Raw genomic sequence first — 25,513 nt, 5'->3', positions numbered from 1 at the left:
CATCCTGTCACCACACTTCTCCAAACCAGAGCAACTTGACCCAGTTTAACAGATCACAAGGTTTGGACTGATTATAATTGTATTAAATACGAGTTAGATCAGAATAAATAAAATGATTTCATAAAACTGATTCAGTAAACAGATAGCAGATTCCTTTAGCTGACCTGTGGAGTTAAATTTGGGACTGAAGGCTCGATCACGAGGGTGTGAGCTTTTTCTTTTCTTTTTTTTTTTTTTTTTAAGGTTCAAGTGACGCTGACCTGACACGCCATGGCCAACTGTCAGGCCCAAACAGCTCACTGATAACGAAACAGAAGCAGAACCAAAGTTAACCATGAAAAGGCACATCATGTTCTTTAAAACACTAACTTGGCAGCAGATCACTGACCTGTTTACAAAAGTAAAAAAAACAAAAAACATAAAAACAGTCTGAGCAGACACAGCGACAAAGTACAGGTGTCATTCAGGCTGAATTTACACGTGTGCAAACAGAAAAACTGAGATTGGAAATCAAAGCACAAAGTGTATGAGGCTCCTGCTGGCGTCCACAATAACACGAGGCGTTTTGTCCACTGCTGTCCATCTTTATGAGTACTTCACCTGCAGAGCGATCATGTGTAAATCACTTACTCACTGGGAGTTATCTTGAACTCATGCCTCCATGACGAACGGAAAATCCAGAAAACGTCAATGTGCTTCATGAACGACTGCGTTTAACAACAGTAAGACTGTATCAACACATACAGTGCTGTGAAAACGTATTTACCTCCTTCCTGATTTCTTAATTTTTTGCTTATTTGTCACACTTCATGATAATTTAATTTATTAAGGGAAAAAGCTATCCAAACCTACGTGGCCCTGTGTGAAAAAGTATTTGCCCCCAAAACCTAATAACTGGTTGCGCCACCCTTGGCGACAACAACTGCAATCAATCCTTTGCGCTAACTGCCGATGAGTCTTTTACATCAGATTTAAGTCTGGACTTTGACTAGGCCACTCCAAAACCTCCTTTTTTTCTTTCTTTTTTTTTTTTTGTTAAGCCATTCAGAGGTGGACCTGCTGGTCTGTTTCGGATCATTATCCTGCTGCATAACCCAACTGGCTTGAGCTTGAGGTCATTCTCTTTCAGGATTTTCTGGTAGAGAGCAGAATTCATGGTACCATCAGTTACAGCGAGTGGTCCAGGTCCTGAAGCAGCAAAGCAGCCCCAGACCATCAAACAACCGCCACCATGTTTGACTGTTGGTATGATGTTCTTTTTACATAATGCTGTGTTAGTTTTACGCCGGATGTAACGGGACACACACCTAGTAATCAGGCCAGGGTGTGGCTTGTGAAATTGAACTCAGCTTTCCAAAAAATGTGGTTAATCACAGTTAATTCGTGATTTAGGGGGTGATTGCTTCTTCACATAGAGCCAGATAAAAAAGAGAAAATATAAGAAATCAGGACTCCAGTCGTACGCTCAGTGCCTCCCTGACACATGCTGTCACTAAAACATTATAATTTAAAACATGTCAGTGCAAACAGTCTCATCAAATCAAATTGCCCCATGGGGACATTAAAGTTGTACCTTACCTTATCCAGCCTGGGTCCACATGTGCTCAGGGCACACTACTGCTAGGTGGCAGTGTTTTATATTGTAATGTTGCATGTCTAATGTTATTAAACATGCATGTGTTGGGGAAGCCCTGAGCACACAATGGGATATTACATGTGTTGTGTGAAAGTCTGTAATCAGATGATTGGATGTAGTTTTGCTGTTAAACGCAGTCTCTCTTCAATTCATGAAGACTGTTCGCCTTTTTTGGATTCTGTTTACTGTGGAGGCATGTGAGGAAAACAAATCACTCCTATACAAATGATGATTTTGTGGGTGCAGTATTATTTAACAGTGATGATGAAAAGACTTCTGCAGTTACAACCTGACTAAAATAATTTAAGACAAATGATTTTACTTTAAAACCAATCCTCATGCAATTCTTCAGCTTTTTAAGGAATAAAATATCAAATTTCTTTCTACTAATTGATAAACATCATCTTTTAAAATGCAAAGCAGTTCATCTGGGCTCAGAGTCTGGGCCCTAAATATAACTTGTCTCCACATCACTGCTGAGAGCTGAACAGAAGCGGACAAAGCCTCCCACTCTCAGTCATACACTTGAAGACAAGCAAGCTTTTTTTGTTTGTTTTTTTTAAATTACTCTCCATAAATAAAAATCTATAAAAGGAAAAAAAAGACACCCTCCTATAAATAAAAAAACAAAGACTTCCAGCAAACACAGAGATAAAGATCTGTATACAAAATAAATAAAAAAGAAACTTTAAAATCCATATGAACAATATACAGTGTTACTAATATCTTGTTAAACCTCTGCGAATAGATTACCGTAGTGCATTTGTTCCATTCAACACAAGAACTACGAATTTTATCTGAATTTTTTTCTTTGCAAATCTGCAGGCAAATTATTATCCTAACAATTATGGAAAGGAAATGGAGTTGCGAGGTTTTGCGTTACAAGAACGCGTCGTTGGCATGTCTTTGTTACTTACAGGTTGCTTTAAAAGATTTCCAGCTTTTATCTCGTTGATGGGAAATGAGCGTGGCTGCTTTTTTGTATTTCTGTGTACATAAAGACACGGACAAGCATGTTTCTCTGCAGGCTTTGGCGTCTTTGGAAAACGCGTTAAGGCTTCCCCGCCTGGGCTGCGGTGCATCTAGTTGTTACCACTGCTACTGACGACGCTCTATCATCTACGACACAATGTCACGAAATCCTACGACACGGCGACCCTGTACGCAGCAGCTTCAGCTACAGAGAACAACCCTCCCTGATCCTCACCTCTCGGTGTGTGCGTAGTACCGGATGGTGTGCTGAAACAGTCAAACAAAAACACTCCTCTACTGGCCTCTTGTGGAAACACACACTTTCAACTCTCTGTTAAATAAATCATCAGTTGTTTAAAACAAGTGTGCAATTTAAAAGTGAACGTATGAAACTTGGACTTTCCTGTCTTTCAATGGGGGGATGAGGATCGCTTTAAGTCTGGGGTGTGTGTCAGGAAATTCTAAAACCTCCAGAATAAAAATCTAGATATCTACATGTCCACTCTCATCACCTCTGTCTGGAGGACAGGAACGAGTTGGTTACAGTGTAAAACTGGGTTCTTCTTTAGCCGCCATTTTGGCCGTGTGTGTGTGTGTGTGTGTGTGTGTGTGTGTGTGTGTGTGTGTGGGCCTTCAGGCATGCCAGTCCAGTGCAAACCTACCTAAAGAATAAACAATTTAAGATTTAAACCAAGAGGAGATGGATGGAGGGGGCGGGGCGGCTGTCAGGAAGTGGCGGCTGAGTCTCCTTGGTCCCTCGCTGCCCTGATGAACCTGAAGACAAACAGGCAGTCACTGATATGTGCAGTCTACCAAGGACGCAGCAGAGAGCTCATCTGCTACAGTGTGTAAGTCTAAGATGACTCCCTTTGTTGATTCAAGTAATTTTACACGGCTTCCAGGAGTCGCGGTGCCACCGCTGGTGAATCAGAGGGTTGACGGATGTTCCGATTGGCTGCTTCACTTCCAGCAGCTGGAGGAAACAATAAATATGATGAACATACGCTGTCCCATGAATGAAAAAGTCTGTTGTGTGTGTTCGACAGCTGCATGTCTCTCAAACACACTCACACACACGTTAAGCTGCTCCAACTTCATTTAACCCCCCAGAGCCTCTGTCAGCCCCCCCCCCCCTCCCATCAGCCTGTGTGTTGGTGCTATAGGCAGTCTTTGCACAGCGCCACCTGGCCCTTCATGTAGTCACGGCAGGGGCAGATGCGTCGCAGTGACTGGTGGGCGCCAGCGCAGCTGAACAGCAGCAGGTCAGACTGGAAGATGCAGTGGCGGCGAGTTTCGCTGTAGGCCGGGACCACCGTGTCGGCGCTGGACTCCACTGTCTGACAGTCCACGCCAAACCTGAGACACACGCAGACATTTCCTTCAGTCCCTCTGCCTAATGACTGTTTATTTATGTGTGAATCAGAGAGAGCAGAGTCAGAGAGGGAGAAGCTGAACACACACAGTCAACTAAAGTGATGTTCTTCAGCATCAGTCATGAGCCCTGACCCCTTAATCACACTGAACAAGCGGGGCCCCCTAGTGGCTCTAACAGAGCACTGCAGTTTATTTAAAGTCTCCTCTTTGGATGACAAACTGTACTTATGAATTCAAATCTGCAGTGTGCTGCCACCTAATGGCCACTTTCAGAAATAACAACTAGAACTGTCATCAGCCACAACATTAAAACCACTGACAGGTGAAGTTATTCATGATTCATAATTTATTACACTACAGTGCAATGTTCTGCTGGGAAACTTTGGGTCCTGGCATTCATGTGAATTCCACTTCATACGCACCTCCCACCAGAACAAATCAAGCACCCCTCCTCATGGTAACAGCATTCTTTAATGGCAGTGACAGCAGGACAATGAGCAAAGACAAGCTGCAAAGCCTGTTCAGGAACATCCTGAGGAGTGTGACAAAGAGCTCAAGGTGTCAACCTGGCCTCCATGTTCCCCAGATCCTAATCTGATTGTGCAATCGTGTGACCACAGGACTCAAACATCACCACAGAGGTCCTGTGTCCATGCCTCGAAAGGTCAGAGCCAAGTCTGATCCACAGTGGGGCCTCCTCCTTTGACCTGTCGAGGCGTGGACACAGCGCCCTGTGGCGGTGTTTGAGTGATGCTCCATCAGATAAAGATCTGGGGAATGCGGAGGAAAGACTGATGCCTTTTAAGCTGTCTGCCAACTTCCTGATGTCATTCCTGAGCAGTGTTTGCAGTGCGACATGCTGCATTGTCCTGCCATGTGATGGTGTACTTGATCTGTGACAGTTTCACATGGGTGGTGCAGTGGTGCGTGTCAAGTAGCATCCACATGAATGCCAGGGCCAAAGGTTTCCCAGCAGAACACTGAACTGTAACAAGACCATCACTGTCACTGACGTCACCTGTCACCAGTGGCTGATCTGTGTGTGTGTGTGTGTGTGTGTGTGTCCCACCTGGCCAGGTCTTTGTCCTTGTTGAGGTGCTGGAAGAAGGACGGCTCGCAGATGAGCTGCTCCTCCTGACAGACCTGCTTACAGGAGCGGCCTGGATCAGCCAGTTTGACCTGCAGGGCGCTGAGAGGAGGCCACATCACCTGACCGTGGCAGAAGTCCTGACAACACAACATGGGTCATACAATTAGAGTACAGCAGCAACCAACCACTGCACCACAGTCGAGCTTTGATCATGTTGATCTTGTATTTTTTTGTCACGTTTGTGGTATATTAGTTATATCTATCGTATATATTTAAAAATGTTGATATGTAACTCTCTGTCAGATTGTCCCACAAAATCAAACTGAGGTTTTATTTCTGTGTGTGCTGAGGAGAAACATGACATGCTTTTTCTTTCACAGTCCCACCACAGAACATTTTTATTACACATCTCCATTGTGTTGACAGGTTTACTAAGCTATGAAAGTGACTCAACAGCAGCTGAGTTTTTTGGCTTTCACATCTTTCTGGCCCCCCACCCACCCCTCATATTTTCAGCTGCTCAGCGGTGACGATGATGCCAGCAGAGCAGTGCTGCAGAGCTGTTGATGCTGGTTGTCAGCAGAGATTTAAGTCATTGTTTGCCCTTGTAGTCTTTCAGAGGAGATTTGGATTTTCATTCAGCTATAATCAAGTCTCAGTGAACTAAGATTCTGATTTGACTTTATCCTGAGCATGAACACATGAGAAAATCAAAGTCTCACTATGTTACTAAAGAGCTGATGGATGTACAGGCAGTACCTGGTTCTCAATGAAGGCGTTGACTCTCTGCAGCATCCCCTCACAGGTGAACTCATAGGGCAGGTAGGGCTCAATCTGATCACACAAACACGGAACACACAGTGTCAGGGGAAGATACTCCGGTGGTGACGTCACACACTGTTAACCTACAGAGCCAGGCATCAGCTTGTTTCACTGTATGTGTGTGTGTGTGTGTGTGTGTGTGTGTGAGCTCAGCGTGGTGGTTTGTACCACCGTCTTCAGTCCTCCACAGACTCTGATTTACAGAAGAAAACTTCAACAACTGAGGCCTTTGTTGTGGCATCAAGTCACTCGCTGCTTTCTCCATGTCTTTGTGTACGGGGAGGAAGATGAGGAGGAGAGGGGGGGGGGCGTGAGCCAAGCCGGAGCCTGGTAGGCTGCAGCTCGCCACGGATCACAAAGCATATGAGGCTCCGCAGGCTTGTCCAGTGAACAAAGCCATTGTTCCGACTCGCTCGGCGGAGCACAGCACAACACGAGGTCCTGAGCCCGGGCTTTAAATATGCATGGGCCTGGACGTGAAGACGAAACTGGATCTCTCTTCCCCGCGCTTTCACTCATCCTCTGTCTCTGGATGGTTTGAACGGACCAAACAAGGATTCTGAATATGTCAGCGCATGCTTTGACAAACTGTGATGGGCATTTTTGAATAATTTGATATGTTAAAGACTAAACGAGGCATCACTTGAGCAAGACAATAATGATTAGATTAATTGATAGTGATAAAAAAAACAGGAGTTGCAGCACGTCTTTGCGTTGTTGTTGTTTTGTGTCGTGTCAGAAACTGTCAAAACGATTTTTCCGTGCTTACCTTCTGGCTGAGGATGGAGCGGATGGCCCTCTCCACCTCTGCAGAGTTCTCGATATCCACTGTCCACACATGGGGCTCACCAATGTACACCTCAGCATACGGATGTTGAGAGGTCAGCTGCAGAGGTCGTAAAAAACAAACATCTTTTTTTAAAGTCATATCTTGAGCAGAAGAGTCTGCAGGGTAAAAACTCAGTGTGCGTCCCCACAGATCTCCTCCTCCTCCTCCTCCTCCTCCTCCTCCTCTCACCTCTCTCAGAGTGGGTTTGCCCTTGAAGAAGTCGGTGTTCTTGCTGCTCTTCGGAGGGTTGAATTTGGGGTTGAGGAAAGCGCAGCCGTTGGCGATGGCCTCCAGAGGGGCGGGACCCTCGTAGGGGAAGGACAGACCCACAAACAGCTGCGGGGGAGAGAAAATATTGAGAAACTATAAGCCTCCATATGCACCAAAAAATCTAGCACATGTTGAACACTGAGGGCAGGAAGGAGGCAGCATGTGGAAGCTACTGCAATAACCAGAATAACAAGAAGCCTGTAGGGGTACAGGGGGAGAAAAGTTCACTGGCTGTGTTGAGGAGTTTCTGTTGTTTGCTGATAGCAGCAGTTAGCCCTTGTTGAAGCAAACCTCCCATGTTATCAGCACAAAATAGAGTGGAGGCAGCACATTTTCTATATAAAACAAGGGAGGAAAAACAAGGCCAATAATATGAAGACGCCGCGCTAATGTTTATTCCTCCCCAATGCCACTAAATGTTTGGTGAGGAGGGAGTACCGAGGAGATTTTACGGATGGAAACACACCGTACTCAAGTAGTCCAATGAGAATGTGGGAAACTTGCAAAAGACTAAGATCATAAATGACTAATTTAAACCAATATTAATACACCACCTGAGATATATCACTAACTGTTACACCAGGGTGTCCACAGGTATTAAATTAAAGACTTTTGTTTTTTAAAAACCACCTTAAATGGAATTTAAGACCAAACTTATGAAATAAATACTCACCAAAAGAAAAAAATATACTCTTTTAGTACACAAATAAAAGATTGATGCTGATGACAGTCTACTATATGTGCTTACACAGAAATAAACTAACAAGCAGGATGGCTATCAAGGCCTCAGTTTAATGATGCAGACTCATTGTGTGATCTAAATGTATAAAGGAGGCAAAGACAGAGGCAGTGTGCGCATACAGGTGTCGAAGTCTGTTCCCTATCAAATAGTGTTTCCCTCCTGTTAATGTTTCCTGTGGCACCAACACCAGACTTCTCACGGTGATGTGACTACAAAAACATTTAAGACCCATCCAAACTGAATTAAAGGCCTTCAATGAGTAAATGTGAATTTAAGACTTACTAACGACCTGCTGCCGTCCTGTGCACGAATGTTTCTTCCACTAACATCAGTGGTTCACAATCTTTGTGCCTTGTGACCAGTTAAAGTGAAACAGACATGCAGTGTCTTTTTGTAACCCTCACAGCAGGAGGGCTCTGTGTTCGAACCTGCTGGCCAGCTGGGGCCCTTCTGTGAGGTCCTACATTCAAAGACAAACAGGTTGGGTTAAGTAGGGACTCTAAAGTGCCTGTAGGTTTAAATGTGAGCATGAATGATTGTCTGTCTCTATGTGTCAGCCCTGTGATAGTCTGCTGTCCTGTCCAGGGTGTCCCCCACCTCTCATCTAATGTCCACTGGGATAGGCTCCAGCCAATTATCTGTCTCATGTACTACTACAGTTTAAGCAAACATAAGAAAAAGTTACTGTTATATTAGTTGCCACCTGTGGCCTGAATTGATATTTAATGCTTAATGTCTTAACACAACAGTCAGGTACCCATATGAACACTGAAGCAGTTTTTGCTTGCTGTAATCATCCTCCTGTACACACTGGCCACTAAACTGGCTCACTTCCTTACATGTTCCCAATGGAAGAGACAAAATCCACATCTCTTCCTGTGCTAAACTGTGTTCTACAGTTTCTTTCGTCTCATCTTTGTGTGTCTCTCCCTCCTCCACAGCTCAGCACAGAAACTGTCTTGGGAAGCACAGAGAGGGAATGTTGCACTAAAAAGGACTGTAACTGTGCAGGATACTCTGGATTTGATAAACTCAGAATGCTGAAGCCTCAAATTAGCTCATGTTATAATCCTATTGAGATTTGGTCATTTTCACTGGAAGCACGTTTGGAAGAGATATAAAATACCAGGACAAACAGGAAGAAGAGATTCAGCAAGAAAACTTGAGGCAGGCTTATATAAATGTGAACCATTAAAACCACTTCAGAAGACATTTAAAAGACAATCTCTGTGTTGCAAAGTTGGCAAATATTTTCCTTTCCCACAGTCACGCACTTTAGAGCAAACACTGTGTTTATATATCTATAAAGAACAGGAGGGGCTTTAATGACAAGTTTGCTCCTCCTGGATTGGAAGAGCAAATATTTGTAGCATGCAGCAACCAGAAGCAGCTTGTCCACAGGGGCGTGAGACAGATCCAGAGACAGAGAGAGGGAGAGGTGGAGGTAGAAGAGGTGGAGGTGGAGGTGGAGGCAGTGAGCTAGTGGCTCATTTACTGGAGGGCCAGAGCTTGATGGCTACAATGGCTCGTCTGTATGTGTGTGTTTGGACTGGCCAGTGTGTGTGTGCCCGTAGGAACAGAACACAGTCTGATAGACAGCACTGCCAACAGGTGGCAGCAGAGCACGCTTATTTTTCCTCTACGTGTGTGTACGTTGTGTGTGCATGCAAGAGCTCCTCGATGCCGAGAAACAGTCGCCCACTATTTATAGTGAGTGATGAGGGGAGGGGATGAGGAGGGGGACACACAGAGAGGAGAAGCAGTGATGTAGCAGAAATTAAGAAAGATGCCTGCGTCTCCTTAACGTGATTGTCAGAGATTTAAAAAGAGGAATCAGTAAGAACTGTGACTTTAAGAAAAAGCTCCTTGTTAGTCTGCATTAAAGCTGTTTTCTGTCATAGCGCCATACAGGCAGAACGCTCTGCCTTTAATATCCAGAGCTCCACAACACAGCTGACGTTCTATTGATTTGTCCTCCCCCGTTCAAACATTCTGCCTCAGTGGACATATTTATATCCTGATATAAAGCCAATACCACATGAAAGTGCAATAACTTCCTCTTATCTAAACGTGTGAGTAATTCAAGCACGTCTGCATACGACACCCACACATACAGTAATGAAGCTTCCATTTTACAGGCATCACATGCAGGAGTAGCTCTCATTTAACTTGAATAAGACCTCTGCAGACATGTTCAATTTGCATGAAAACACTGGGAAACAGAAGACAGTGTTCAACAGTGTTTTCATGTTGCAGTACTTACATAAAACAATTTGCCTATCATTATACAGCAGCAGTTTTTCAATTCTCACAGACAGTAGAGGCTCACAGAAGCTTTCACACATTCCCCATCAGTCGTTTGCATAGTTGTCACAGCACATTATATTACAGGAATGTCACTGTCACCCTGAAAGTCCCGGTATCCAATATCTCAGATGATATTGACAGAATTTTGTTAAGTTAGAGAGCTGGGCAGTGACTGAACAACGAGGTAACAAACATAAAGACTCCCACAATGACCTCTTGAGTAGTTTGCAGAGCACACACACTGATGAAGTTTACACGCCAAGAGGAGCCTCTGCCACCTTTGACTCACTCACTCTGTAAATGTACGTTTATGAGCTGAACAGATGGACTGTTGTCATGCAAACAAAAAGAGCCAGCTCACTATTGTGCTCCAGTATAAGATAGTCTCATAGCACAGCCGATGCCATGCCGGCTAAACCATGGCGGTCGCTGAGCTTAATGACCCAGAGAGTTAATAAGGCTGTTTGTTCTTGGTATTTCTAATTCCAGCACCTGCCACAGTTTGTTTTCTATTGTGCAGAATATGATGACAATAATGATGTGTAAGACAGAGGAAGAGCTGTGTGGAAGAGTGGGAAAGGGAGGAAATAAACACATGTAAGACAAACTAGGAGCAGACAGTAGGAGGCAATTAACCAGGTAGTGTTAGACAGACGTACGAGGAGAAGCAAAGTCAGAAAAATCAAAAACCTTTGACTCTATCAGTGTACAACATGACGCCGTACAGCTTTGCTGCACTTCAGCGGTTTGATCAGTGACACTATTCCCGTGTTACAGAACAGAACGTCAGAGTTTATTTCAGGAAATTTTGTTTGAGAGAAAATCAAATGTCAGACACCGACAGCAACACGCTCTTCTTCTTCACAGAAGCGCCTCCACATTCGGAGTGTTTTTACAATACACTCTGTCAATAGTTAAACCCCTGGAGGCCAATTAGCTCAGGCAGTCTGATTGCAGGTAACAGTAAATGTGTTGTGAAAACTGTGCCTGTTGAAAACACCTCCTGTTTTCCTTGGAAGCTCTTAAACAACAACGTGGCTAAAATGTTGGGGTGTTGTCGGATTTAATTGGCCATTTCCTTGTGGGGTTTCTATGCAGGCCCACATGTAATGAGAGGACACAGACGTTCATACTGCATCCCCTCTCTGGTGAGAGTTAACCTGCCAGGCTACATGAATCCAGCAAATCTAAATTCACTCTTTGTGCAGCACCTGTCTTAAGCAAGTTGGTTTCAACACTTTAATGATCTGCTTCACTGCTGAGCACATCTTTGCTTCTCTCTGTCAGTGCCTCCAACATCCCTGGCTGCTTGGTTTTAGGTGCTCAGTACAGAGCAGAATCTTTTTTTTTGGCTCAAGCACTGTTCAGAATCTTTTCTGTACAAAGGAGGTTTAAATCTCAATCCATCTTTTTCTAGAACTGCCTGAATCATGATCTATGGCTTTTTCGCACTTTGTATCCCTGCCCAAGCTCATGTGTGATGTCTCTCTCCTCTCTCCTCCTCCTCCCTCCCTGCTCCAATGGGAAGGCATCTGGTTTCAGAGGCCAGAGAAATCGAAGCTCTCTCCCACCTTATTCTTCTGAAAAGGATGCCGACTGGAGCCAAAAGACAGACTCCATCTTTCAATGCCAGCACTAATGATGGTTTTCACCTTCAGCAGGCATTGTTGGCAGGTTCTGGAGGACCATGTAATTTTATTCTATTCCCCTATGGCTCCATAAATTTAGTGAAAACTCACTCCCAACAGTAGTAACCCAGCGTTACTTCCAAGGCCAAGGTCACAGGAAAAACTAATGACATTACTTACAGGTTAGGTTAAAAGAAGCATTTCCCTCACTATCAGAGTTTTAGCTGAAGTTAGCAGCTGTTTTACTCTTAATCGGATTAGGAGAACCCCAACTAATTGGACCCAAGAGAGACTTACATTAGTCAAACACACTGGTTAGTCCTAAACCCACTGATTCTGCCAACATTAAAGTGAAAACTAAGCAGCCAAACACGGTTATGTTGAACTAGGGCTGCCAGATTTTCACTGCAAAATTATCACATGTAACCACAACTGCACAACAGTGTACAAAAAGCCTGACATCCTGACATGCACCAGCCATGCCTGCTTTTCTTATTATCTCCACTGACTCAAACGGCATTAGCTGAGCCTTATACCTGGCTCTTTCTTGGCTCTTTGGCAGGATATCATGTAGCAATCAATTCCCCTCCAAAAGGGTTCTAGATTTAACATGAGACAGTGTGAAACATTAAAAACTCAGCCAGAGACAACATTTTCAACCACAGCTAATGTTTGCTTAATTAGCTAGCCAGACACAGCTCTAAAAATCTGCTGGCATCAGTAGGAAAAAATAAAGGTTGTGGTTAAATGAATGATAAATCTGGCACTGTTACCACTGTTAACTGCCAATTTCATGTCCCCAGATTAATCTACATAAAGATAAAACTGATGTGTTTTGGGCATTTATTGCTTTGTTTTTGTTGTATATATCATGCATTTCAATTCAAAGTCAAAGTAAAGGATTTATAGCAGATGGAGAGTCTTACATCAGTTGGAGGTGAACATGCTCTCCACTTCACAGTTTCAGTTCTTAAACAGCTCAGCACACATTCTGCGAACATTTGTGTGTTCAGTTGAGAGCTCGCTCCACACAGTACAATCCAGCCTGGCTGCAGTCTCTGTGACTGTGTCCTTGTCTTTGTGTGTGAGAGTGGTTTGAGTAGTGAGACGAAGAGACAAGTCATGACGTGAATGGAGAAGTGCTTCTGTGGATGTCTGAACCGAGGACAGACTCGGTACAAAGTGCAGCTACTCGGCTCTTCCAGACGAGAGTCCAACACCCAAACATCATCCATCTCTTTCAAGAATTAAATCTTTACTCTCTAACTTGTCTTTTGAGTTACACATTAGCACTCAAATATGCTAAATAATGACTCTGCAAATTACTTACTTTTTGCATTTAGTCACGCTTGGCAGTTGTTTTGCATATGAGCCAAATTGATGTCTTATTTATCTTTTGTAAATCTCTCTGTTCTATCTGAGCAATCCAATTTTTTAAATTTCTTTGAAATAACTCCATTTCAGAAAAGCTTTTCAAAGTATGTCTCACACACTTATTATATTACAAGAATGTTCAGAGCAGGTTTCACAGCCTCTGCACATAAAGACTGTTTGTGAAAAGACAGTGTGTCCTCAATATTCTGCAGGTTAGCTGGGCCACAGTTTCTTGGTCATTTAAAAGAAGCGTGAGTTGGTTTGTGGCTTTCATAGCTGTCTAATAAGCACCGTACCCTCACACTTTAATTTCCCTGAAGGGTCACTGTTTTTTTTTTTCATGTGAGACAATTTACAGCGGGGTGGACTTGCCTTGGTTTCTCGGAGGAGGAACTGGAGGTCTCGGCCGCTCAGGATGCCGTGGTTCTTGACGTAGCTTGGCAGGTGCACAGTGCTGGTACCGTGCACTGTGCCGTGAACCTCCATGTAGCTGTGGATGATGTCAAGGTATTTCTTTTTGTCCTGGAACACACAAGGAGATATATTCATTTTGTTAATATTTTATTCAGAGCGATCATGTTTTAAAGAGGATACATTTCTGTCCAAAGGGAGACACACCATTAAAAAAAATACATCCTTTTCTTGCAAAATACTGATATAAGATTGGAATAACTTTGACCTTTGACCTATGACCACCAAAATCTTAACAGTTCATCCTTGAGTCCAAGTACTAAGACATTTGAGTACTAAGACATTTTATAAGGTTTTTTTTGTTTTACATGCACTACTGACGTTCACTGAAAGGCTTTGTGAAACACAGTGGCAGTGCGAAGTAGGATAGCTCAGGCTGTTAAAGACCTGCTTGGAAAGCATAAGGTTGGTGGTTCGATCCTTATCAAGAGTAGGTGAATTTTAAAGGCTGCTGTCCAGAGGATAGAGTGAAAGGCCCTGTGAAATACAGTGAAAGAGTGAGGTAGAATAGCTCAGGCTGTTAAAGCGCTGTGTTGAGATTCTAAGGTTGATGGTTTGATCCTAATCCAAGGCAGGTGAATTTTAAAGTCCAACACCCAAATGAAAAGGTTAAATGCGCCCGGAGAAAAAGCCATATGTGTAGGCAGTATTACTCAGTGGTTAAGGCTACTGGCCTTAGTGCGGGAGACTGGGGTTCAAATCTGGTCAGGTTGATGGTTTGATCCTTATCCAGGGCAGGTGAAATTTAACGTCCAACGCCCAAATGAAAAGGTTAAATGCGCCCGGAGAAAAGGTATATGTGTAGGCAGTATTACTCAGTGGTTAAGGCTACTGGCCTTAGTGTGGGAGACTGGGGTTCAAATCTAGTCAGGTTGATGGTTTGATTCTTATCCAAGGCAGGTGAAATTTAAAGTCCAACGCCCAAATGAAAAGGTAAAATGCACCCGGAGAAAAGGTGATACATGTAGCAGCAGGATAGCTCAGTGGGTAAGACTACTGGCCTTAGTGCGGGAGACTGGGGTTCACATCCATTGCTACCATATGCACGTCATGGCACGGCATGGGGGAGCCAGGACGCCAGGGAAAAGTGGGGATGTCATCATCATCCCCACATTAATTAATATTATTTGGGTAATAGGAAAGGTATGCAGGAGGGGGTAGAACTGGGGAATAGGAAAGGTAGCTAGGAATAAAGTAATAGGAAAGGCAGGAAGGAAAGTAGATCAGAAAAATAGTAACAGGAAAGGAAGGTAGCTAGGAATAAAGTAATAGGAAAGTAGATCGGAAAGGTAGCTAGGAATAAAGTAATAGGGAAGGAAAGTAGATCAGAAAAATAGGAAAGGTAGCTAGGAATAAAGTAATAGGGAAGTAGATCGGAAAGGTAGCTAGGAATAAAGTAATAGGGAAGTAGATCGGAAAGGTAGCTAGGAATAAAGTAATAGGGAAGGAAAGTAGATCAGAAAAATAGGAAAGGTAGCTAGGAATAAAGTAATAGGGAAGGAAAGTAGATCAGAAAAATAGGAAAGGTAGCTAGGAATAAAGTAATAGGGAGAAAAATAGGGAAGGTAAATAATGTAAAGGTAGGTAAAAACCTAGTCATTTTTGAAAATGCCACCACCTTCCTACCCGGTCCCAGCTGCCTGCCCAGCTGCCCGACTACCCAGTCCCAGCTGCCTTCCTTACCTTTCCTATTACCCAGTCCTAGCTACCTTCCTGCCTGCCCGACTACCCAGTCCCAGCTGCCTACCCGACTACCCAGTCCCAGCTGCCTTCCTACCTTTCCTATTACCCAGTCCCAGCTGCCTACCCGACTACCCAGTCCCAGCTGCCTTCCTACCTTTCCTATTACCCAGTCCTAGCTACCTTCCTGCCTACCCGACTACCCAGTCCCAGCTGCCTTCCTACCTTTCCTACTACCCAGTCCCAGCTGCCTTCCTACCTTTCCTACTACCCAGTCCTAGCTGCCTTCCTGCCTACCCTACCTATTACCCAAATAATGTTAATGTTAATTAATTAATTGTTAGTTAATGTGGGGATGATGATGACATCCCCACTTTTTCCTGGCGTCCTGGCTCCCCCTTGCCGTGCCATGACGTGCATATGGTAGCATTGGATTTGAACCCCAGTCTCCCACACTAAGGCCAGTAGTCTTACCTACTGAGCTATCCTGCTGCTACACATATCATCTTTTCTCCGGGCGCATTTAACGTTTTCATTTGGGCATTGGACGTTAAATTTCACCTGCCCTGGATAAGAATCAAACCATCAACCTGACCAGAATTGAACCCCAGTCTCCTGCACCAAGGCCAGTAGTCTTACCTACTGAGCTATCCTGCTGCTACACATATCATCTTTTCTCTGGGCGCATTTAACCTTTTCATTTGGGCGTTGGACACTAAATTTCACCTGTCCTGGAAAAAGATTAAACCATCAACCTGACCAGATTTGAACCCCAGTCTCCTGCAACAAGGCCAGTAGCCTTAACCACTAAGTTAAGCTGCTGCTATACACACAACTTTTCTCCGGGCGCATTTAACCTTTACATTTCAGAGTTGGACTTTAAATTCACCTGTGCTGGATAAGGGTCAAACCATCAACCTGACCAGATGTGAACCCCAGTGTCCCGCACCAAGGCCAGTAGCCTTAACCACTGAGTTAAGCTGCTGCTATACACACAACTTTTCTCTGGGCGCATTTACCCTTTACATTTCGGAGTCACACTTTAAAATTTACCTGTCCTGGATAAGGATCAAACCATCAACCTGACCAGATTTGAACCCCAGTCTCCTGCAACAAGGCCAGTAGCCTTACATAAAATGTAATTATTTCATAATTTTATCTTATTAGACATTTGTGGGAAAGTTTGTCATGATTATGGTATGGGGCCAACCTCTAGCTCACCTGGTTGAGTATGCACCCGATATATGCTGAGTCCTTCACAGTGGATGTAGGTTCAATTCTGAGTAGCAGCTTTTGGCTTTTTGTGACCTCACAAAACACATCTTTGTGTTTTGTGAAGTCACAATGACCTTAACTTTTGACCACCAATGTCTAATCAGTTAATTGCAAGTCCAAGTGGACATTTGTCCCAAATTTGAAAAAAAATCCCCCAAAACATTCTTGAGATATCTCGTTCACAGGAGTGTGAGAGTGTGTGCCAACGCAGAGGCATAGCAACAAAACCTTTAGGTTTTTGGGGTTGAGCTGGTCCGGAAGAAACACCCTGAAACGAATCACATTTGTTTGAGAGGGGATCAGGATCATTACTTTGTTATGTGGCCTGATGAACTTTTGTTCGAGCTACCTGACTGACCATCTGGCCACAAAGGCAGGCGGAGCTAAAAATAGCACTGTATGAGGAGCATCAGTGCACACAATACCTTGCTATTGTTCTTGAAGTCTGCCTGATCTGTGATGTCCTTGATCAAAAACACAAAACATTCAAAGCATGCCAATAAAACCCGCTTCCTTTATACCAAAAGTCCTGTCCAGCCCACTTTCATCACACAGGAATGCAGGTGATTTTATAGGGGACGAGTTCAAAAGTGAAACTAGGAAAAGAAGACATTTTAAATACATATTTTATTTTGCTTTTATTTTTACAGGGGCACCCATCTTGGCTCTGGAGGAATCTAAACAAACAATCCTGATGATGTTATGAGGGTTATCTTGGCTATAGAGGGAGTACAGGTGTACAGGGACTACAGGTGGAAATTAGCAAATGCTGCTATAACCTGGCTCAAGACATTTTCTCTTGTCCGACAAGATTGTTTAATTGTGCATTGTCCCTGTTTTAAATAAATAAATTGATGATTCCTTTAAAAAAAAAAAAAAAAAAAAAAAAAAAATCCTCACAGAACTGACTTTTTTTTTTAAACATAACTACAATCTTGGGGCAGAAGTTGATGTAGGTATCTGTCTGTCAGAAAGAGTCCAACAAAGGTCACTACTATCAGTTTGCATCAGGGGAAATAAAGGACACAGATTTTGAGGTTTGACCCAAAACTTAGGGACTAAAAGTCAGGAGAACTTACCCTCTGCTGCACAAAACATTTTTGTTTTAACACAACTTTTGCCAACTTTAATAAAAGTGCAAATCTTAATTGCTGTAGTAACACTTGACTGATTTTAAGTGTGCTCCAAACATGAATTCATCTTCAGGAGTAATGCTGCATTCAAATGGGGTCGTTTTTACGGTCTTCAGGAGTCGACGTTTGCGCCTCCCTCTTTCGGTATTCAAGGCCTCGTTGGTGGAACCTTTCTGGAAGCTCTGAGTTCATGAGTTGCGGCGTGTTTGCTGATGTTTCCAGAAATGGCGCAAGGTAAGAATGTGAATTTTTTGGTGGATGCTAAGTTAATATATTGTAATTTTATACATATGCAGTTTTTCTTCATAATAATATCTGAGGAAAATGTTCATATTCCCAACAGCCTCTGATTTCCTGTATCACTGTATCCACTCACAAGCTTGCTAAATTGTTAGCCTTGGTAGCTTCTACATACTGACTGTAGCATCCATGTTGCTGCCTAGCAGCAGTGCTCTTACGACTCAACCACTTAAATGCCAAGCATATGTACATGGCTTTCCATGTCATAGCTACAGGTTAACAAGCTCCATGTGAAGGCAGCATAAGCCTCTTGTGGAAAGTGAGCCAAACACCTCAATCAATCTGTTTTTATTATATCCACCCTGATGAAGACCCTCTGATATAAAAACTCTTTAAACCACTGCTGTATCCCAAAAATAGAGGTTTTGAATATTAATTTTTCTCTGCATGTAAAGTGCTCTTTCATCTTAAAGGGCACCTTTAATGTTCCCCAGAATTTACTGCAGTGATTGCACTTTGCCTCTGCTTTCTTTCATGTGTTCTGAGGATTAAGAATGCAGTCCATGTGACAACAGTCCAGTGTGTACTGAAGCAGAATAACAAGTGATGTTAAAGATGCTTTAAAATACTAATCGTGACTCAAGGGTGTGTGTGTGTGTATGCTGGTGTTCAGCCGACTGTGTAGCAAAATGTGACATCGTAAAAATGTCATAATGAAGTCTCCTTAAAGTGTTGAGCGACTTCAAATATTAGGCCATCAGCTTCTCGGACTGGCCTATAATGTGTTTGCTTTGAACATCTTTTAAGTTTCTTGGCACTCGCTGTCAAGTTGGTCATAGAAGCCCCGCAAGAGCGTCTTTTCAAAAAATAAGTTAATCAGTCTGGATGGAAACATTACTTCCATAATAAAAGGCCTTTGATGGTCCCCACACTGAGATTTTCACAGCAGGCCTTTGATTCTTTAAAAACGAGGACATGACTGCCGTATAACCCTGCCAAATTTGCACACAAAATATTCCCTTGTGTCTCCTGCTGAGATGCAGCGCAAAGAGTGTCTTTTTCACTTTGTCCTGTACCTGCTGCTGACTGAGCCATACGGGAGACACGTAGAGTACAGCTCTTAAAGCTGAGCCCTTCAGGCAGGCAGTATAGATGAAAGCTGGCCATTTTCTTCATAATGGCAGGATGCCTCAAAGGCACATTCACCATTTTGTTCACACACACTTATACAAACTGGAATATTATTGATAACCAATAGTTGCCACACTCATGGGGCAGCAGGGCCTCATTATTGTTAAAAGCTACTTGTTTCTTGTCCTACACACGAGCCTGCCTTTCAAACTCTTCTTCCTTCAGGACATGTCCCTGCTGTCACTCTGTGTGTGTGTGTGTGTGTGTGTGTGTGTGTGTGTGTGTGTGTGTGTGTGTGTGTGTGTGTGTGTACAAGTGTGTATGTGTGTGTCTACCTCAGTGCTTCCTTTTGGGGCTTAAGTTTCAGGTAGCCGCTCGTCAGAGTCCCTGGAGGCCTGGCTATCAGATGCCTCCAGCCAGTCTGCTGTAACTAAAGCGGCCTGGTGTTTGTTTGTGTGTGTGTGTGTGTGTGAGTGTGTGTGAGAGAGAGAGAGAGAGAGAGAGAGAGAGAGAGAGAGAGAGATGAAGTCCTAATTAGAAGGTGAAATCACTACCCTGTAATCTTTTCACTCAGGAGAGCTGAGCTAGGATTTATGAGTGTGTGTGTGAGGGGATTTACAAATGAAGGTTGCTGGTAGGCACCTGAAAAAGGCGCGCGCACACACACACTTTCAAAAATCTATAAAATGTTGTGCAGGTCAGAAGAAGCCAATGAAAAAGAAGAACTGAGACATCTGCACTTTGTATCGGTGAGAAAGGAGTCAAAAAATATTAACAATGATATTTTTTTATCTGTCTGGAAGTGAGGCTAAAAACACTGTAACTCAAATGCAGTCTGGTGATTCATGTTAAATATTTTGAATAGTTACAGATATTTGCCGCGCTTTTTACATCAGCTGATGCTTTAAATACAAAAGCCATCAGTATCTAAAGGAGAAACATACATCTTAGACATATGTTCAGACTGGGAATGGTTTGCTGGCGTTCAACATAGCATAAAACATTAATTTTATTGATTTTATGATTGCTTTGGTGCAAAGTTTCAGAGCCGAGGCAGCTATAAAATACCGCAATGACATATGAGATTTAGGAAAGCACTACTGTAAGTTAGAATGTGGGTTATAATGAGCATTTCAGCTGTACATTGTTAGCATACATGTGACAGGACTGCCTGTAGATGAAGGAAAAAAAGCACGACTAAAAGAAAAACATAAAGTCTCTTCAGGCAGCAGGATGTGTGTGATGTGTTCATTGTGAACGCTTGAGTTGCTGTGTGTGCACGAGAGAGACACATAGATTGCCATGACCCTTCGAGGCAGTCACCACACAAAGCTTTACGGTCAGAGGACATCACTTGCCAGATGCTCTCTGGAGCATGGCTGGATTGTCTCTCACACTGACACACAGGGTTGGAATAAAGAGGAGCATGTTTAAAAAGAACAACACAGAGACAGGCTGGAAGATGTGAAAATCACATCCCTAGCAAAGAGCGACAGGAATACATTAGTGGGACAACATGTAAGAGACGCATGTGGATTGTCTTTGCTTTTCCTTCATGTAATGATAATATGTCACCTCCAGTTCATGGTCCTGTCTTGGCTGTCAGCACATTGTGAAGAAGTTATGACTTGTGACGTGAAGACAGACTGATAACATCACACGACTGTGATGTCCTCAGACAGCCCGTATGGACTCATGTGCACTGTATGCGGATGTATACGCCTCCAATCACCTACAATCTGAAACCAGGAAGCAGATCGCTTGCGGCAGGCTTGCACAGCAGCACATGCTTGGGGAGTTATAAAATAACTGCTTTAGCTGGAGAGGTTGATTGAAGCAGGAGGGAAGGAGGAGGAGGCGAGTTTTATGACCTTGTAAATCAGAGGGAATTTGTAAACCCTGGCTCTGAGAGGAAACCGGAGAGGCGGCGGCTGCTTTCTGTCGGTGGAGGGAGGAGGCTGAGGGATGAGTGTCCGGGGAGGAAAGCTTACAGGCTGAGAGATACAACCTTTGTGACTCACAGCGAGGAAGTTAAGGCAGAAAAGGTTGAGATACACAGCTACCTTGTTATTGTTGCCATTGATCCCTCTTTATGACTGCAAGCATTTCACCACTTTGTCAGAAAGACATGAATAATAAAATGCAACGTTTCCAATAAATACATGTCAGGTTACTATTTGTAATTCAATATACTGCTTCCACATGTTTATTTATGTCTTTGAGCTCTGTCTTCTCTGTGAGACTGTACTTACTTAGGCAGAGCAGCACTCTGAGGCAAAACCATGGACTGTAAAAAATAATGGATGTAGCCACTGTGCTGTCTATCAGTTTGTGGACTCCTGTTTGCCTTGAGTTTGGCATTTTGGCCATCGCCATCTTGCTTTTTTTAGAGCCAGCAGTGACCATAATTGGACAAGAAGGTCGAGCTAACATAAACGCTAGCTGGGTTAGCATGGCGCATTTACAGTCTATGGTTAACTGTGACAATGCTAATGCTAATTTTTGCTGGGCTTAAAACCATTAAAGCAAAAAGTACCTACCGGAAAAACTGAACATGCGACTCCTCTTTTAATCAACCAAAACGCTAGAATTAACTTTCATGACCTGAAGACACACTGAAATAGCAACAGCTATGCCTGCACTATGTGAATCTGGGGTTATGCCATGTTTACGTTTCCTAAACAGCGTAGTTGTGGTAGTACTTGTCAATGGATGGCAACCAGCTGTCACTCAAAGCAGTTAATTTAGCATAATTTTACATTTTAAAATTGAGTTGCATAAAACAATCACCACAGTACATTTGTCAATGGGAAAGTGTTTTTTGTACTAGGCTATAAACATGTTTATTTCTAAGGAGTACATTTTGGCATGTTGACACTGGCTTCATTTTCAGCCCCAGAAGTTGTTGCTTGGCTAAATGGTAGCACCATGCTAACATGCTCACAATGTTAACCATGTTCACTGCCTTAGCTTCGCATGCTAACATTTGCTAAAGCAAACAGTTCAACACCTGTCAGCACATTTATTTCAACTGACAACTTCATTCAGTGCTTATATTCAAACTTTTTTCAGCCCTTCACTTTTTGAACTTCCATTTCACTCTTTTTAAGTATTTGTATTTTGACTGCCACTTCAACTACAGAACAACTGTTCCACTTCAGTACTCACACGACTGATGTTTTAACTGCAAAATTTAACATGAAAATTTCAGTAGCTTAAATCTTCCTCAGAAAATTACAACATGCATGGACTTGTGCATTGTCCCTGGTGACTTAATCTATCTTGATACGTTATCTAACATTTTATTTTGTTGTTTTTTCAAGTTCAATTCATGTTCTTTAAAATAAGCAGTATAAGCAAAAGGAAAAAAAACACTCATCACAGGTAAAGAACAGCCAGGCGTTACCTCAGCCAAATAATGTGGTTTTTAAACAGCAGATAAAAAAGACATGTTTGCAAAGGCACACATATTCTGGCATCATTTATTATTTCCTGTTGATGTGTTCAATAATACTCAAATCTACTGAGAGGTTTGTTCCGCTGTTGGTCACAGAGTATCAGTTGCCTTATCTGTGGTTAAGATAGAAATCAACAAGCTTGATATGTGAGTTTACAGCACAATTTCCTCTTTTCTATTTAACTTCTCGTCTCTGTGTTCGTACAGGGGCCGAGCTGCAGGGCTAAGAGCAGATTTTGATGTTTGAGCACTTTGTCTTGACAGGCTGTGGTGTCAAGACACAAGGGAGAGTTCACTTAATCTTGCTTTACAGCACATTCCAACTAAAACAATCCACTTCTTCCTCCAACTATATTCGACACAAATTCTGTCTTCCTTGTGTTCGTTTGTTACGTTCTCAAAAAGACTCTAATGAGCAATGCATCACAGTGCTATAGTTCTGACTGCAGTAACCTCAAGAGGCGCAAAGAGATTTTGCCTCATCAGGATGCAGACAGGTGCACTTGGTTCGACTTACTCGACCCTCAAACTGCCTTCGACATCAAACATCAAACGCACCTCTGATCGTCTTCCCATCTGCAATCATTTCCGACTGACAGACTCTGGGGCCCCAAAACTGGAAGCTTGTCAGTCAGGACAAAAAAAAAAAAAAAAAAAAATCACTCCACCCATTCTTTTGATAAGAAGGAAATATCATTTTCCCACATGACACACACTGAAATACGCACATATCTCTGCAATGATGTCATAACGTTGAGTCAGTGAGCAATAGCGGAAGTGGTGTATTATAAGTGTGGTCATTTGCAGAAGGGCACTTTAGCAATCCCAACGGCTATCAGGCCCACGCTATGACTGTTCTCCTTGTCCGCTGTTGTACTCTGAGTTATTATCAATTCCATAGACATTACTTGTATTTATTTCTCAGCCCAGGTCTTTCTGAACACTGATAATTCAAAATGCTCAGTATTTAACATTGATCAAGTGTACATAATCGTATTATTATGAGATGTACAGTTTATGAATCACTGTTATTAGTTATACAGTGCATTAAAGTGCATGGAGGTTTATTTATACTTGGCAAATATAGCAAACGTGGTTCTTAAATGTCTGATGGACAGAAAATGGGGTACAACAGCACATGAAGAACCACCACGACAGATTAAAAGATTCCCAAACTGATAGATGAATGTACGCCAGATGTACTTGTAAATAAACATCTTAACTGATGTGCAGTAAAACCCAACAGACACTTTGACAGATACTTAGAAATCGCCAGGGGAACACGGGTGGTAAATAGTATCCAGAAGTGCTTGGAGTGCAGTCAGGAGATGTTATTTACTTCCATGCTCTCCCACGCCCCATTAGACATAACAGTGTGTAACCTATTGGAGTTTGGTGGCTGGCCAGAGCATGTTTTTGACTCAGACAGCAGAGGAGATGCTGTCTGATTGCTAAAAAGTGAGCTCCTGTTATGAATATGTGGGCTGCATAATCATCCAAGTATAGCAAGCTGAGCGCATACATGCTGTAAGCCCAGTTCAAGAGAAATAAATAAATAAACACATGCAGCAGCTATAATATTCCTGCAGCTATGGAAACACCTGTAATGTCACATGCTTCACTGGGTGTAATTAAAAGCATAGCACCTTGTATACAGAAGCTAACGGCACCAGGGGGGATCTTAACACCATTTCCATACATTCATACTACTACTACTTAGTGAAGCATGAAGTGAACAAAACAGGTGCCATCGGGATGGGGTTCGTATAATCTCAAGACTAATTATCACAAAATTTGCTGTGCTAATGTAGTATAAGCAAAGTTCGGCTGCTTGCTCAATTAAATTTATTTAATTCTAATATTAATGTTATTGTTAATGTTATTTCTCCTGTGCTCTCACATTTCCTTGTTGCATCCCCTCATAAATCTGGATTAGTCATTTACTGTTTCTGTGAATGATCATGGAGGCAAAGAATACTGACATTCAATGCACTCGTCCTCCTCTGGCTCAATAAAATCAAAGTAGATGGAACTCAGTACAGTTCAGGTCATTCAGAATCAAGGCAAGGTCAATATGTCCCCATGCCAAGAGAAGACAATGACGAAATGTGATTAATCATTTCTAGAAACTTTAACCAAAGTTCAAACTGATCCGCTCATTTGTTGTTGCTGTTCCTCTCAAACCTTATTCTTCACACGACAGGTCCTTTCGGAGCTTATTCTTTGAGTTAATCTGCCTCTCATGCTTACACTTCAGCTGACACCCTTTTTAGGGCTCAGATCTTCACCTTTGAACTACAACAAAACCTTCTTCAGCACTTCCTGGTCCCAGGGCATTCACACACAATTTACTGCCACTGCTTCCTGTACTCAGTTTATCACCTACACAAAATTGACGGTTACATTTCACTCAGTCATTTCATCTAACTGCCATTTTAACTTCGAATAGTGTTTTCTTTTTACTGCAACTCAATTTCTTTTAGTTATTTACAACTGCTCAAAAAATTGCACAACTATTTCAAATATATTAAGTGCAAACTCTCAGCAGTGCGCTGTGAAAAATATATATAATATAAAAAGATATAAATATATTCTCTTTTTAATACAAATTAAAGTACAGCAAAATATTTGACACTACAGATCTGAGTTACAGAGCAAAGCAGCAACAAGCGGCATCTTCTGGAAATGTCTTGAGCCTAATTTAATAAAACATCTGTGACAGAAGGAGTCGATTCAATAACCGCACTAACACTTCCTGCTCTGATCCAGCTTTTTCCTGAAATGTCAAACTGAGGTTTCTAGCTTGGCACTCAGGACGCTTTAATGGCACAAGGGATTGCTTCATCAGATCAGACGAGCACAGTAAAACTAAAGACGGTTTAATGTTCAACTCAACTTGGTTATCCATCATGAGACGAGGAGGAAACACATTGTTGTCTGTTTATGAGCCTGCAAGGTAAAGAGTGTGTGATGGTTGTGCTTCCTGCTCTGCATATGCCAGCTCTGTGTGTGTGTGTGTGTGTGTGTGTGTGTATGTATATATGTGTGTGTCTCTGTCAGCCCTGTGTGATTTGTCTTTCTT

At 42.7% G+C, this 25,513-nt stretch overlaps 1 protein-coding gene across 1 annotated transcript in view; it reads right to left on the bottom strand.

The window, feature by feature from the left end:
* Positions 1–212: 212 nt before the first annotated feature.
* The window catches only part of mgat5 (alpha-1,6-mannosylglycoprotein 6-beta-N-acetylglucosaminyltransferase), an 87,395-nt gene continuing 62,094 nt past the window's right edge, over positions 213–25,513 (bottom strand). Inside the window, exons 12-17 of the mRNA XM_049569764.1 lie at positions 13,417–13,566; positions 6,913–7,059; positions 6,664–6,780; positions 5,832–5,906; positions 5,052–5,209; positions 213–3,964 (exon numbers count right to left, since the gene is read on the bottom strand). Coding sequence (XP_049425721.1) covers positions 3,766–3,964; positions 5,052–5,209; positions 5,832–5,906; positions 6,664–6,780; positions 6,913–7,059; positions 13,417–13,566 — 846 coding nt within the window. The 3' untranslated portion in view covers positions 213–3,765. The remainder of the gene's footprint in view (positions 3,965–5,051; positions 5,210–5,831; positions 5,907–6,663; positions 6,781–6,912; positions 7,060–13,416; positions 13,567–25,513) is intronic.

Source organism: Epinephelus fuscoguttatus, linkage group LG24, assembly GCF_011397635.1.
Source record: "Epinephelus fuscoguttatus linkage group LG24, E.fuscoguttatus.final_Chr_v1".
In the NCBI taxonomy this organism is placed as follows: Eukaryota; Metazoa; Chordata; class Actinopteri; order Perciformes; family Serranidae; genus Epinephelus; species Epinephelus fuscoguttatus.
This window is presented reverse-complemented; position numbering and strand designations above follow the sequence as displayed.